Source organism: Lacerta agilis, chromosome 5, assembly GCF_009819535.1.
Source record: "Lacerta agilis isolate rLacAgi1 chromosome 5, rLacAgi1.pri, whole genome shotgun sequence".
NCBI lineage: Eukaryota > Metazoa > Chordata > Lepidosauria > Squamata > Lacertidae > Lacerta > Lacerta agilis.
Genome location: NC_046316.1, coordinates 91,537,261 through 91,550,812, shown reverse-complemented (window position 1 = coordinate 91,550,812; position 13,552 = coordinate 91,537,261). Strand labels below are relative to the sequence as shown.

The following is a 13,552-nucleotide window of genomic DNA, read 5'->3' as shown; positions in this document are numbered from 1 at the left end:
TCAGCGGGGGCGCAAAAAGGGCGGCTTTTTTTGTTTGTTTGTTTTTTAAAGAAAGCGGCTTTGCAACTTCGGAGTGAAAGAGGAGCAGCGCGCGCGCCGGAGGAAAAAACGGGGGAACTTGGGCACCTTGTGCTCCTCCCTCCGGGCGCGCTGCGAGCCTTTCGCCTTTTGCAATGCCTCCCCCGCTCCGCTTATGCGCTTTTTGCACGGCGCAAAAACCTCCCCACACATGGAGGAGGGGCAGGAGACGGCTCCGGAGGGGGGGCCTACATGCCCCCCCTCTTCCCGCGCGCGCGCTTTGCAGCGCCTCCTTCCCCTCCCTCCCTCCCTCCGTCCTGTTCGCTTTGCATGGACGGCTGAGGCCCGGCACCAACTCCTCGCAGCGCTGCCCAGACGGGAGGGGAGGGCGGGGGGGAAAGCGCGCCTCGTACAGCTTTAAGCAGCCTTGCCCATTGTTCGCCCCCTGACCAATCGCCGGGCCCCTCTTCCCCGCGGCCGCCCAATCCGCGCCGGGCAGGGGAGTGAGCGCGCCGCCCACTAATCTATATTAAAGGTAGTGGCGCCGCGTGAGCTTCCCACTGGCTCCGTCCAAAGCCATCTTTGCATTGTTCTGCCTTGCTTGCTCCGGCTCTCGGGGGGTTTTGTTTTTTCCTCTTCCCACCCACCCCCTTTTCTCTTCGCTTCTTCCCCCTCTTGCTCCCCAGGCGCGCGCTGGTGGACCTGTAAGTCGCCGGGGGCTTTATTTTTGTATTTTTAGCTCTATTTTATATAGATTATAAAGAGATATATCCCCGCACCCCGAAATATCCCCGCGCAACTCCCAAGCCAGCCATGTCAGACGCCGCCGTGGATACCAGCTCCGAGATCACCACCAAGGTAAGCGACTGGGACCGAATACATGGCGAGTCTTCTCCTCTCCACGCCGTATTCCTCCTCGGCCTCGGCTACTTATTTGTGGATCTGCCTCGACGAGCCTCCCCCCCCCCCGAAGTCCCATTTTGTCCGTGTGTGTCTCTCGACGAGCGGCGTGCGCTCTCTCGGCTTCCCTCGTTTCTTTGTTTGCGACAGAGACCTCGCTCCCGCAAGATTCCCGGCTTGGTTTTTGTTCCTTGGAGGTGGTTTTCGCGGAAAGAAAAATGGTGTGCCCCCCCCCACCCGAGGGGGTGGACAGGACAGCTTGTATATCATAGAGAGAGAAAGCGGGAGGCTTCTTTTGAGAAAATCTCTTTAAACTGCCCGAGCTGCGGGCTCTCCTTGGCTCTCGCCATGGTCCCTGTTGCAAAGCAGCCGTCTGGAAAGAGCTTTCCATTCAAAGGAGCCTCGCGGGTTTGACAGACGTGGAAAACTTCAGAGGGTCCTCCGATCCCCCTACTTTACCGGTGACTTTTTTTAAAAAAAGTGCGATGAGTGAAAGAGTTGTGGGGACGGGACGAGAGGGAACTAAAAAGCCACCCGGCGGGAAAGACCCGCCGCGTCCAACGGTTGAAGGCAGCCTTTTCGTGCTCTTTCCCTGGTCCATTTCCACCTGAAATTATGAAAACAAGCGAGGGGCGTTGGGAGGGATGTTGCTCTCGGGTATCCTTTGTGAACGTTCCGACGTACTTGAATGCAAGTTGAGTTTGCGTGTGACTGCTTCTCTTTCTCTCTCTTCCCCCCCCCCATATTTTTTAATTTGCTTTTGCTAATTGCACGGAAATAACTTTACGACCCCCGGTGGCTGCGATAAAATCGGAAGCGGTTTGTTTGGGGGAGGAGGAGGCGGGGGCGGGAAGAAGGGGGTTGACTTGAGTGTCGGGTTGGGGGGTCGAGGCTGTAAAGAGGCTTCGCTTTGATGGGAAGCTCAGAGCAAACGCTGGTGGCCATCCGGCGCGGGCTCTTTGTTTCGCGGTGCGGGGAAAGCGAGCACGTCGCGGCGGCCCCTCGCGTAGCGCCCGAACCTCCCGGGGTCGCTCTAGATTTCCTACCTGCTTTATCTCCCCCCCCCAGCACCCCACCCGCCCGACTTTCACAGGGAAAGGGCGGCCCCTCGGGGTTTTTGGGGGGCGGGGGAGAGACTGAGATCTCCCCTCCAGCAAACGGGCTGGGCTGTACCAACGCGCTGTTCAACCGTGCGTAGCCGGTACGAAAAGGGGGTCTTGCTAACATCTGGGGTGACATTCCTCCCCCCCCCCCACGAACCTGAAGTTCAAATGCCACCACCACCACCCCCTTTTGGAACTAGAACGACCCTTTTCCCCCCGTCTCACCTCGCCGCCCCAAGCAAAAGTTCCGGAAGCTCTTCTCGCTGTTTTAAAAGTGGGGTCCGTGCGGATGGCGCGGGGGCGTAACGGGGCTCGCCGGAGGAACCCACGCGTCCGAGTGGGTAGATGGGCGGGGATGAATGGGAAGACGAGGGCGGGCTCGGTGTTTTCTTTTCCTCGCCGCCAACATCACGGTTGCCGTTGGGAAGGACGGCGGCGGCGGCGGGACGGGTCCGTCCTTCTCTGCTTCCCGCCGCCCCCCCCCGGCCTTGTACGGGCGGCGGATACAATGGAGCAGCCGCCGGATACATTGTGCCAAGCAGACGGCGCACGGCTCCTTCGGCCTCCTGGCCACCCGCAGATTCGGGGAGGGGGGAGAGTCGGCGGTTTTAATAGCTTGCAGCCTTCGGGTGGCCATTTCTCTCCCGCTTTTAAGGGCCCTCGCGTGCGCGCACCCTTCACTTTTGCTGGGCAGGGGGAACGTCCCCGCAAAGACCACCGACGGGGCACCTGTCGACGCCCCCCCCCCCCTCCCCAAACAACCCTCCGTTTTCACAGCCCGCACCTCGAAGGGTCTTCGAGGCCAGGGAAGCGAGACCAGCAAGGTCATTCCGCGGCTGGCATCATCCCCTCTAGTTTCTATCTCCGTTCGAGGCGAGGGGGCGGCAGATGCAGGCGGCTTGGGCCGTTGCTGGGATCCAAGAGAGAGGACTCCCCCTCCCCGGTGCTCCTACGCCGCCTCCAGCTTCCATTAAGCCCTGCTGCCAGCCTCGTTTCTTTCATCGCGCCCCGTCGAGCTTTGGCGCTGCGCTCCGCGGACGGCCTTTTTACAGGTGCCGGCAAGAGCTGCAGTCGCGGGTTTGGGGGGGGGGGTTAACCCCAAAGCATTGCAGCTGCGGGTGGGCAGTTCCGCTACAGAGCCCTGCTGATGGTAGGGTTGTGAGAAGCGAAGGGACGTTTAACGTCCCGTGTGTCGCTGGCTTTCGCGGCGAGGTTTCTGGGGGGCCCCTTGGACGCACCTCAGACCCACGTCGAAGCGGGCGAGCGCCCCTAGTGAGTTGAGGTGGGGTCATGGGCGGGCCACCATTAACGGGGGGGGGGTGGAAGTTTAGAAAGGGAACTTTTGACGAGGATTCACTCCCCCCCCCCAAAAAAAAAAGAAAAAGAAAAAAATTCTTTTGTTTTTCCAGAATGGACAGCTCACTCCACTTGCCCAAGTGTAACTCTCTTTAGACGAAACAAAATCGAAAATTCTTTCTAGTAGCACCTTAGAGACCAACTGAGTTTGTTCCTGGTATGAGCTTTCGTGTGCATGCACACTTCTTCAGATACCTGAAGAAGTGTGCATGCACACGAAAGCTCATACCAGGAACAAACTCAGTTGGTCTCTAAGGTGCTACTAGAAAGAATTTTCGATTTTGTTTTGACTATGGCAGACCAACACGGCTACCCACCTGTAACTGTCTCTTTAGACGAGAGAGTTCATATGCACAGCTATCTTAAAAAACAAAAAATAGGGGGAAAGGTGCTGGGGTGGGGAGTGAGCCCCCGAACCTATTTTCTGCTGCAAAGTATTTTCTCCCGCCCCCATAAATTTATTTTTATTTTTTTGCACCACCAAATGCCCCGGGGGCAGCAAGCTAGATTTATTTCCCAGCCGGGCGGCGGCTCCTCCTCTCCAGCGCCGCCCCCGGCTGCTGCGGCCGCGGCCAACAGCGAGCAAACAGCAGCCCCACCACGTGCCGCGTCCTGTTCTCCCTCTTGCCTTTTCTCCCCTCCTTCCCTTCCCTAGCCCCCGCCCGCGCGGGGCCTCTTGGGAATCGTAGTCCGCTGCCTTCTCCGCGCCCTGCCGCAGCCCTCCCGGCTCCTTTCAAAGGGGGAACTACACGTCCCGGCATGCGTCGGGAGTTCTGCCGCGGCTGGCCAATCGCAGCGGGCGCCGGCCGTGGCGCGCTGTTTTGAAATGGGCCCGGGCGCGTGGCAGGCCGTAGCCGAAGCGTCGAGCGGCGCGGGCGCCCCCTGTAGGTGGGAGGCTTTTTTTACAAATAAATAAATAAAAATAAATGTTTGCCAGGGTTGTTAATAGGCGTATCTGTTACAGGTGGCGGCAGCAGCGGTTGCACTTTGCAAAGCTTGCAATTAGAAGGAAAAGAATGATCCCATGAATGCATTTGACAGTTGGGTTACCCTCGGCACCAGGCTGCAAATGTGTTTTGGAGAGGGTTGAAATACGTACTTTTGTCAGCTTTGCTGTACGTGGAGAGTTTTATTTATTGCCGTTCCTCAGTTAGCAAATTGGGTTGGTGCAGGTGCCACCTGCTTATGTCTCCTCTGCCAGAAGCCCTGTGCTGTGTAAGGTGCTGTGTTTCATCTGGATTTCAACTCAGCGGTTCTGCAAGGTTGAAAACATTGTGTTGCTTTTAGAATACAGTTCCAGATAATTGGTGTTCTTTTTAAAAAATAATAATAATCCAGCAGTTATGGATTGCCCCTCCTAGCTAGTGTTGTTGTGGCTGGTCTTGAAGTGGCAAACAGCTCTGCTGGGCCTGTAATTATAGACTCCTGCCTCAAAGGTTTCAGGATCAAGTTAAAGCTTGTTGGTATTGTCAATCTGATTTGCCTTGGAGTGCGGAAAAATCTGGTGTTTTCTGCTTAGAGGTGCCTCTACTCCATGCATAGAATAAAATAAAAATCAGCCATGTCTTATAGTTCAACCAGCCTGTGATGATCTAGCACTAGGTTTTAGTTAAATGTTAACACTTGCCGCCACCGCCACTGCTGCTTTATTACAGAGCCTGTTTTGATTTGCTCTTTAGGGGGTGTTGCTCAGAGAGGTTTTGTGTTCATATCTGTGTCTGCGCGTGAGGGAATATTGCTCCAATCTGGTCAATGTGAAAACAATGGATCTGTTTGCAAGCCTTGCTGGGTGAAGGTAACTAGATCCAAAAGCAAAAAAAAAACCAAAACACCCAACAGACTTGCTTGATTTTGCCCAGATTTAAATGCTCAGCAACAGGTGTGAGCCTAGTGGTAATAAGTCAGGCAACACCAAGAGAAGGATTCCCTGGTGTTTCTCGTCAGGCAGCGTTTGCTAATCTGTTCCCGATTTACCCAGGAGCCCTGCTTGTCTTGAGAGGCTTAAGCTCTGCACGGCTGCACTAGGCCTGCAAATAATTTGGAGACTAGTCTAATCCAAACGAATAAACCGTGGCGGGGGGAGCAGAAAGGCATTCTTTTATATAGGGTTGTGCATATTACTGCCTTCCAGATTATTCATGCCAGACTCTGTGGGGAGCAAAGCATGCAGCCGTTCGAGTGGCAGAACCACCACACAGTCCAGGCCACGGTTTATCTGCTAAGGTGTTCCTGGATATCTCGTGGCCTTTTAAAAAGCTGGCAGGCTGAGGCAAAGGAGCTTGAGGGTAGTATCCTGGTGACAGGCTTTTCTGTGTGTGGGCAAGGGGGGGGTCCTGCCATGGCTGGTGCCTTTTTCCACCGGATTCCGGCAGCCAGCCAGCCAGCAGCAGGTATACACACCCCACAGCCCAAAATGGGGTTCCCGGACTCTGCTTTCCCCCCTGCTTCTGTGGTTTTTGGTGTTAGGTTGGTGGTTTGTTGATGACCCACTGACTCACCCCGCTGGCCTTTTCGTAAGGGGGAAGGGAACGTGCCGTAACATCAGGCCGGTGGGGGAATGTTTCTGTGCTCTGGATTCCCATAACCTAATCTAGTCCAAGCCTGGTCTGCTATGGAGAGGTGGAGTCCTGCTGGAACAGCATTAAAAGCCGGGCTTTTCCGTTCCTGAGGTTTATGCGTGTTTGTCAAACACTGGGCTGCCTAACCAGAGCCTGTCTGTTTGGTTTGGTTGGGGAGGGGAGGGGGAGCAAGGTTTTACTGTGCCCAGTCCCGGCTCCTGCATTCAAGCTTTTCCACACGCACTTGGGGGAAGGAGTAAGTTCATTTCCTATACTTTTTCCCCGGCCGCTGTGGCGTTCTAGTTTTCTTTCCTTCCTTCTCCCATCCTTCCAAAAAAAAAAAGCACCAAACAAACTCATTGGCGAGAGGAGGAAGTGAAAGAAGTCCTCAGATTCCCAAAAAGAGCGTCAACCATATTGGAGGCTGGAATCCTGGTGACTCACTCTGGTTTATTTCTGTCCCTTTTAAGGACTTGAAAGAGAAGAAGGAAGTCGTGGAAGAGACAGAAAATGGCAGAGATGCCCCAGCTAATGGAAACGCCGTAAGTATTTTCTGCCAGGAGAAGTGAGGCATAGGCAGGTGAAGGCACAGGAAGTTAGTTACCTTCTGCCTGGTCGAAATGTGGGACCCAGCCTTTTGCAAGCTGTGTCCCCCGTCCCCCCAGATGCGTTGAACCACAGATCCCATCACGGTGTGCTGGCTGGGACTGACGGGAGTGGTTATCAGAAACTTCCAGAGGTTCACCAGCTTGCAGGAGGCTGGGCTTCTCCCCGTGTGGGGTGTCCCCTGTTTCCTTTTCCCCAGGGAAATCGAACCCAGGGCCTTGCGCGTGCTGCTCTGTCGCTGTGCTGCAAGCTACTTGGTTTCTCTTCCCTGCGCTTGGAAGTCTTGTTGGTAAAAGCGTAATTAAGGGAACGCAGACGTAAGCTCGTTCAACCAATACCGTATTGGTAATGATTGAAACAGTAAATTATCGCGGGCTTGAAAGTTGTTGCATCGGGTCCATGGGGTGGTGGCTCTTAGTTTTGACCCCCGCCCCCTTTTGCAGCACATGTGTGTTGATTGCCGCAACACAGGAATGTTGTTAGGATTGCAACTGGCATGGTGGAAGCTGGAAATCTTGAGTGATATATTGCAGGGGGCACCCACAGATTCTCCATCCCTGCTGTGGCAGGGGACTGGCAAGTGACCAACCACAACCGCTGTGTGTGTGTGTGTGTGTGTGTGTTGTGGGGAAGGAGGGAGGGAGGGAGGAGAAGGGGCCAGGTGCCGACCCAAACCTAGGGAGTCCTGCTAGGATGAGCCCTGGTGCATCCTAACAGCTGCTTCAAGAAGCTCTTTTAAATGCTGCGGTTTGGGGGGGGGCCATTTCCTCTACGAGTGGCATTTGGGCCACCCCCTTTGAGGGGTGAGTTGGCGTTCTCCTAAGTGTGTTTTGTTTCCACAAGGAAAACGAGGAAAACGGGGAGCAGGAAGCGGACAACGAGGTAGACGAGGAAGAAGAAGAAGTTGGCGAGGATGAGGAGGACGAGGAAGAAGGTGACCTTCGTTTCCCTTTCTGACCTCCCCCCACGCACCGCAAGGGGCCCCCCCCTTCTGCTTGCAGAAGGCCAGCTGCTCACCCTCGCCCCAGCTGTGTCCAGTTGCAGAGGCCAGTGGCTCCCCCTAATGGCCTTTCCGGGTTGAGCACGACAGGCCAGGCGTTTTGCTTTTTCACCAACTCCCTTAAGGAGAGCCAACCGGGCGACAAAATAAGCGGGGAGCGATGTATGTTTATTGTGTCCTGCCTTTCCCACAAGGAGGACATGGGCTTCCCCCACCCCTCCCACCACCACCACCACTGCCGCAACAACAACAACCCTGCGAGGCAGGTTCAGCAGAGGTTCTTTGCGACTAGCCTGAGATCTCCCCGCGACGGCTGCGTGAGGATTTGAGGAACCTGTCATGGCCCCACACCTTTAACTTGCAGGTGTTTTGGGCCCCAATCCCCCGTTAAGCCCCAGCCTCAGCCTCCCCGGCTAAGCTGGAATATTTGGCGTCTGTTCAGATGCGGGGGGAGGGGGGAACCGTTCAGGGTTTGATTCCTGCCATTCCTTTGCAGGCCTGGCACCTTTGCAATTTTGCAGCTGGCTTCCCAAACATTTCCCCCTTCTGTTGCTGAGGAGTCGGGGGTAAACTTCTCGAGCCTCATTCACACACTCCCCAAAGGGGGGCCTAATGTGTCGGATGCCCCTGGGTGTGTGAGTGTATAGGTGGACCAACCAGGTATATTTCCTTGTGGCGTTTTAAACCACTTTTAATTGTTTACAGCGAGTGGGCTATCCACTGTGCACTATATTATTTCCGTGATGGGCTAGGAAACCCAAAAGCCTGGGTTTGGGTGGGAGAAGAACCGTTTGCGATGGGCAAATCTTCCTTCCCTTTCGCCCTGTGGATGAAATTGCAATGGTCTCTTGCACGATTGCAAGAAATGGAGGCTGCTTCCTGGAGGAGAACTCTGCGAGGGTTGTGGCTTAGCATTAGGCACTGTGATCCTCCTCTTTTTCCAAATAATAATAATAATAAAATATTAACAGCCTTGTTCCCTTTACCCAGTTTCTTTGCCTTTAATGGCGTCCCCTGAGAGTCTCTTTAATTGTGGCTCTGAACCGCTGGCAAAAGCATCTCATCTCTCGTGAAAAACAAGACAACGTGCAACACACACCAACACACACCCCTGGGTGCAAGAAGCATTGCCCCTTTCTGGAGAATGCTCTGCACGTCCCCTGAAAACCACACTTGGCTGTTGCCTCTTATCCTTGAGAGAGTCTCCTGTGGCATTCCGGCCGTTTTGCATAATTGGGTATCCGTTGCTGGGTGGGGGAGCGTTGCTTGGCGACCCGCGGTGATTGAGGAGGAGGGGAAAGGGGTGGGGGAGCAGAGCTCGGAAACCATGGCGATGGAGCGGTGATGTCAACACCAAGCTAGGATATGGCAGAAGCGTTCTGGGTTGCCTGCGGGGAAAGGAGGTGGGGAGACAGATAGCTGCCTTTGGATACCGTTTCATAGAGGGTGGGGGCATTAATCATTGTGATTTGCATTTTAATCTGACAAAGAACGTCAGCTCACCTTAACAATAATCATCAATCCGATTTTATGGCCACAAAGGATAGCCAAACAAGGCTGACCATTATAAGCTCTTCAGGTTATGGATAGTAATATTTAATTTTCCAACCTTGAAGTATAAGTGTTTTTGCAACCATCAAGGGCCTGCAGACTCCACTTTTTGAGAGCTCTCAAGCACAAAAGTTCAGAGAGGCAAGTAAATATTCCTATAAAATAACATTTTGAACATCAACATTGACACTATTTCAATTTCTTCTCCCAAACACCAGAAGGAACAAAGGCGCTTTTTTGCGGTGGGGAAGCAGAATGGGGCCCCTTACTCTCAAAAGTGCCATAAGGAGGGTGTGTGTGGTTGTATTTTTCCTTCTGAAAACGCTAGTATCTGGTTGCTCCTCGGATCCCGTTACTTCAGCTCCAGAAGCCAAGAATGTCCTATTCCGTTGGCACAAAGGGCGGCCCTTTCTCTCCCCCTTCCTTGTCCATTCCCTCGCAGCCCAGCAGAGCTTCTTCCCATCCCCATGACTTTAAAACTCTGCGTGAGATGAAGCTGTGCAGCATTGAGCCACCTGCCTGAGCTAATCCTGCCTTCCTGAGCCGGCCGCCATCCATCCCCCCTGCAGGAGGAAGTGGGGCAGCTTTTCTGCCAGGTGACCCTAATCTCTCCACTCCTCTCGCCCCGAGGCCTCCTTCCACTCCGCTCTCTGCTAGTGGCTTGCGGTGGCAATTAAGCCAGATTACTGGCCTAAATGTGGAAGGTTCAAACAGGCCTGCCACTTAACCAGAAGAGCTTAAACTGGGGGGGGGGGGGAGAACACACAGAGATCTCTCCAGTGCTGGAGTGTCTCTCCAAGCCGTCCCCAATCCACTGGCCTATTTCAGACCTTTTCTGGGTCAATCCAGTGCTCCATCTAAACTCTTCTCTCTCTCTGTTCTGAACGATGTGGTCCTTGGCAGGATCCCTGCCCCTGACAATTAGTAAAACGCCCTGAGTCAGAACTAATGAATTTTGGCTCTCTCCGTCCCACCTCATTAAAGGCGGGCTTGTAGTTGGGACAGGGACGCAAAAAGAAACAGATCTGGGTTTGGCTGAGCTCTGCGGCAGCTACAACAGAGGACTCCCCTCTTTCCCACTTTCTGTGCGGTGTGAGTTTTGCTCTCACAAAAGGTGCTTGTTCCAGTGTTACCTTGCGCCTACAACCGTGGCTTGCTTGCAGAGTTTTCTGCATCTGACCATTCCTCTGCACATAGTTCCTGAGTGTAGCAGGGCACACGTCTCATCTCCCCAAAATTCCACCAGCCTTTTGGCCCCCTATCTTTCCCCTTCCCACTCCCAAGGCAGGGGGAATTAAATGGATAACCGGGCGTGAATGGCGACGGAATGTCCCCCTCTTGCGCCACCCCCCTGTCCCACTGCACAAAAACGCACGGCGTCTTGTCATCTTCGAAACCAAAAAAAGATTCCAGTGCCTTGTGGAGAGGGGGCAGTTGCTTACTGGGAGTGCTGCCCCTGGGGCTGTTTGTAGCCACTGCTAAAGCCCAAATCCTAACAAGCAAAAAAAAAAAGGCAAAAGGGAGATTGAAAAAGTAAGCCTTCCTGCAAAATACCTGCAGCTCCTCCCTGTTCGCGGCAGGCAGGCAAGCACCCTCCTCGAATGGGCTCCCGGGGAAATGGAAGGAGGAAGTAAAACGCAGAAATGTAGCTTCTCGCACAAAAAGCAGAACAAAAAAGCACAAAAGTGGCACCTGTGCCTTTTAACTTTGCATTCTGCTAGCGCTAAAAGAGCAGAGCTTTTAAAAGTCAAAACGTTGAGGATCTGGGGGGTCGTGGCTTGCGCCCCCTTGCCGAGGCAGAGACTGTTCTTCTACTAAGGGCTCCTGGAGGCTTGGACCAGGCGCGGTGGGAGGGTGTGGATCTTGCTGCTTCCTCCTCTAGCTTTCCCTCTTTCACGCCCGTCGTCGTCTTCCCCCCCCCCCAGGTGAAGAAGAAGATGGCGATGAGGACGATGAGGCCGAGGGCCCCCCAGGGAAGCGGGCAGCTGAGGACGACGAGGTGAGTGGCTCTAGGTCCACGGCTGTGCAAGATTCATGGAGTCCCCCAAGAGAATTGGAGGACGCGGGTGGCGCTGTGGGTTAAACCACAGAGCCTGGGGCTTGCCGATCAGAAGGTCGGCGGTTCAAATCCCCGCAACACGGTGAGCTCCTGTTGCTCAGTCCCAGCTCCTGCCAACCTAGCAGTTCGAAAGCACATCAAAGTGCAGGTAGATAAATAGGTACCGCTCTGACAGGAAGGTAAACGGCGTTTCCGTGCACTGCTCTGGTTCTCCAGAAGCGGCTTAGTCATGCTGGCCACATGACCCAGAAGCTGTACACCGGCTCCCTTGGCCATTAAAGTGAGATGAGTGCTGCATACCAGAGTCGGACACGACTGGACCTAATGGTCAGGGGTCCCTTTAAGAGAATTGGAGAGCTGGAGCCCTTCTTGGTCACAGAAGAAACCTTTTGGCATCTTGGGAGATAAGTGAGAAGCGGCTTGCTTTTGTAGACCAAAACACCTGCAGGCCAACAGGTTGCAAGGGAGTCTGGCTTCCTTTTGTACCATTGCCCTCTCTCAAGTTTTACAAAGTTTGGCAAAGGGAGATTTATTTCTGATCCGTTTCATAGAATTTATACACCGCCCGATCGGGGCAAGAAATCTCAGAAGTTGTATGCAGAGATGAGTAAGAACGAGTAACAATTTTTAAGGCTTTCCAAAAAGTCTAAATTAACAGTGGACTTAAAAGACGGGTTCCAACTCGCACCAGCATCCTAAACATCTGGGCAGGCTTCTCTAAACCAAAACGGTTTTTGTCCGGTGCTGGAAAGGGTGTGGCCGATATCAATAGGCAGGGAGTTCCAAAGTTGTAAGCACTGCGATACAGAAAGAGCCATGTTCTTACACATAATATACCGTTTCCCCCCACAGGACGATGACGTCGATCCCAAGAAGCAGAAAACCGACGAAGACGATTAGGGGAGGCAGAGATACTTTTAAAAACACACGTTTTTTTAAAAACTTAAAAAGAGGAAATTTTTTTTAAAGGCCAGCGTGACCTACTTCACCTTTAAAAGCTCCTGTTGCAAAATGTCCCCCCTCCTCTTCTTTCCCCCCCCTTTTTGCTGTGGTCACTTGTCATCTAGTAGGGGGGGGCAGCCCTTCTCCCAACTCTTGAGTGGAATGAAAGTTAATGCTACTTTTGTGGGGGGAGACCGGGTTGGGGGGAGCGGAGAAGTTAAGGTCCTGATTCGCCCCCCCCCTCCCGCCTCTTCTCCTTCCCCCCACGGAAAACTTCAAGGCCCAGCTTCCTTTCTTAAAAGTAACTTTAAAGGAGAATTTGTTTGTATTTTTTATTTACATTTTATATTTTTGTACATAATTGTGACGAGGTCAGCCATTTTTAACGCGATCTCCGATTGACCAAAATGGGAGGGGAGGGGGCTTTGAAGTGTGGTGTTTTAATTTTTTAAGATCTCTCTCTCTTTCTCTCTCTCTCTACTCCCTCTGTTCCTCAAAAACAAAACAACCGAAAAGGAAAAAAAAATTGAAATATTTCTTGACTTTACTTGTGGTGTGACCATGTCCAAAAGATTTATCTCAAAAGGAGAAGTGTGTTTGCGGGGGGACGGGGACAAAACACGACCTTGTAAAAAAAAAAATGCAAAAAAGTTCAATCTTTATTCTGAGCATTCCAGTAACTTTCTCTTCTTCTGTGTATGTACTTTAGCTGTACCATAACTAGTGGGTTTGTATGAGGTGGCAAGGCCAAAGATAAAAGGGTTTTTCTTTCCTTTTTTCCCTTTTTATTTTTCATTCTTTCGTTTTGTCTACAAAGTTGCTGTTAATTTTTTTTTTTTGGCCTGTTTGATGTATGTGTGAAAACAATGTTGTCCAACAATAAACCGGAATTTTATTTTGCTGAGTTGTTCTAACGAAGCTGGTTGTACAATTGCTGTGTAGCTTTCGTTCTTTCCCCTTCTGTTTTTTTTTTTGGGGGGGGGGAATGATGGTGGTTGCAATTGATAGGGCGATGGGGTTCCCCCCCCCTTCCTGGCAAAGAGGCCTGTTGGAATTGTAGAACTATAGAGTTGAATGGGACCCCCAAGGGTCATCCAGTCCAACCCCTTGCAATGCACAGCTGCAGTCTGAAACAAGCACCTGGAAGCATTTGCAGCATGGGCCCAGCCTTTGCCAACCTGGTGCCCTCCAGGGCGTGTGGCATGATTCCAATCCAAGAGGAACTACCCTTAAAAAGCGATTATGTTGCCTGATTGATTTCCATTTATTACATAATCATTATTATTGTATACATCTCTGCCTTTTTCCGATGGACTCAAGGCAGCTTACAGATAAAAACAGAACTGGGAGGAAATAAGCAAACATTGACACTTAAAGCTATCTATCTATCTGGAGGCAAGAATCTCCTTTGTACTATGAATACATTGGCATGATTTTGATGCTCACTGAAAAGTCCCAC

General features: G+C 52.6%; 1 protein-coding gene across 2 annotated transcripts; it reads left to right on the top strand.

Moving 5' to 3' along the window:
• Positions 1 to 564: 564 nt before the first annotated feature.
• PTMA (prothymosin alpha) lies at positions 565 to 12,105 on the top strand. Of its 2 annotated transcripts, none has more exons than XR_004426695.1 (5): positions 565 to 876; positions 6,406 to 6,477; positions 7,385 to 7,475; positions 8,038 to 8,201; positions 11,018 to 11,092. XR_004426695.1 is itself a non-coding variant. In XM_033150868.1 (5 exons), exons 1-5 carry the CDS (start codon positions 832 to 834, stop codon positions 12,049 to 12,051), a joined length of 330 nt encoding a protein of 109 aa, XP_033006759.1. In that variant the 5' UTR covers positions 565 to 831; the 3' UTR covers positions 12,052 to 12,105. The 2 variants fall into 2 exon arrangements, 1 of the variants encoding a protein (XP_033006759.1); XM_033150868.1 differs by lacking the exon at positions 8,038 to 8,201 and adding an exon at positions 12,004 to 12,105 and having other exon boundaries at positions 11,018 to 11,091.
• Positions 12,106 to 13,552: the final 1,447 nt, after the last annotated feature.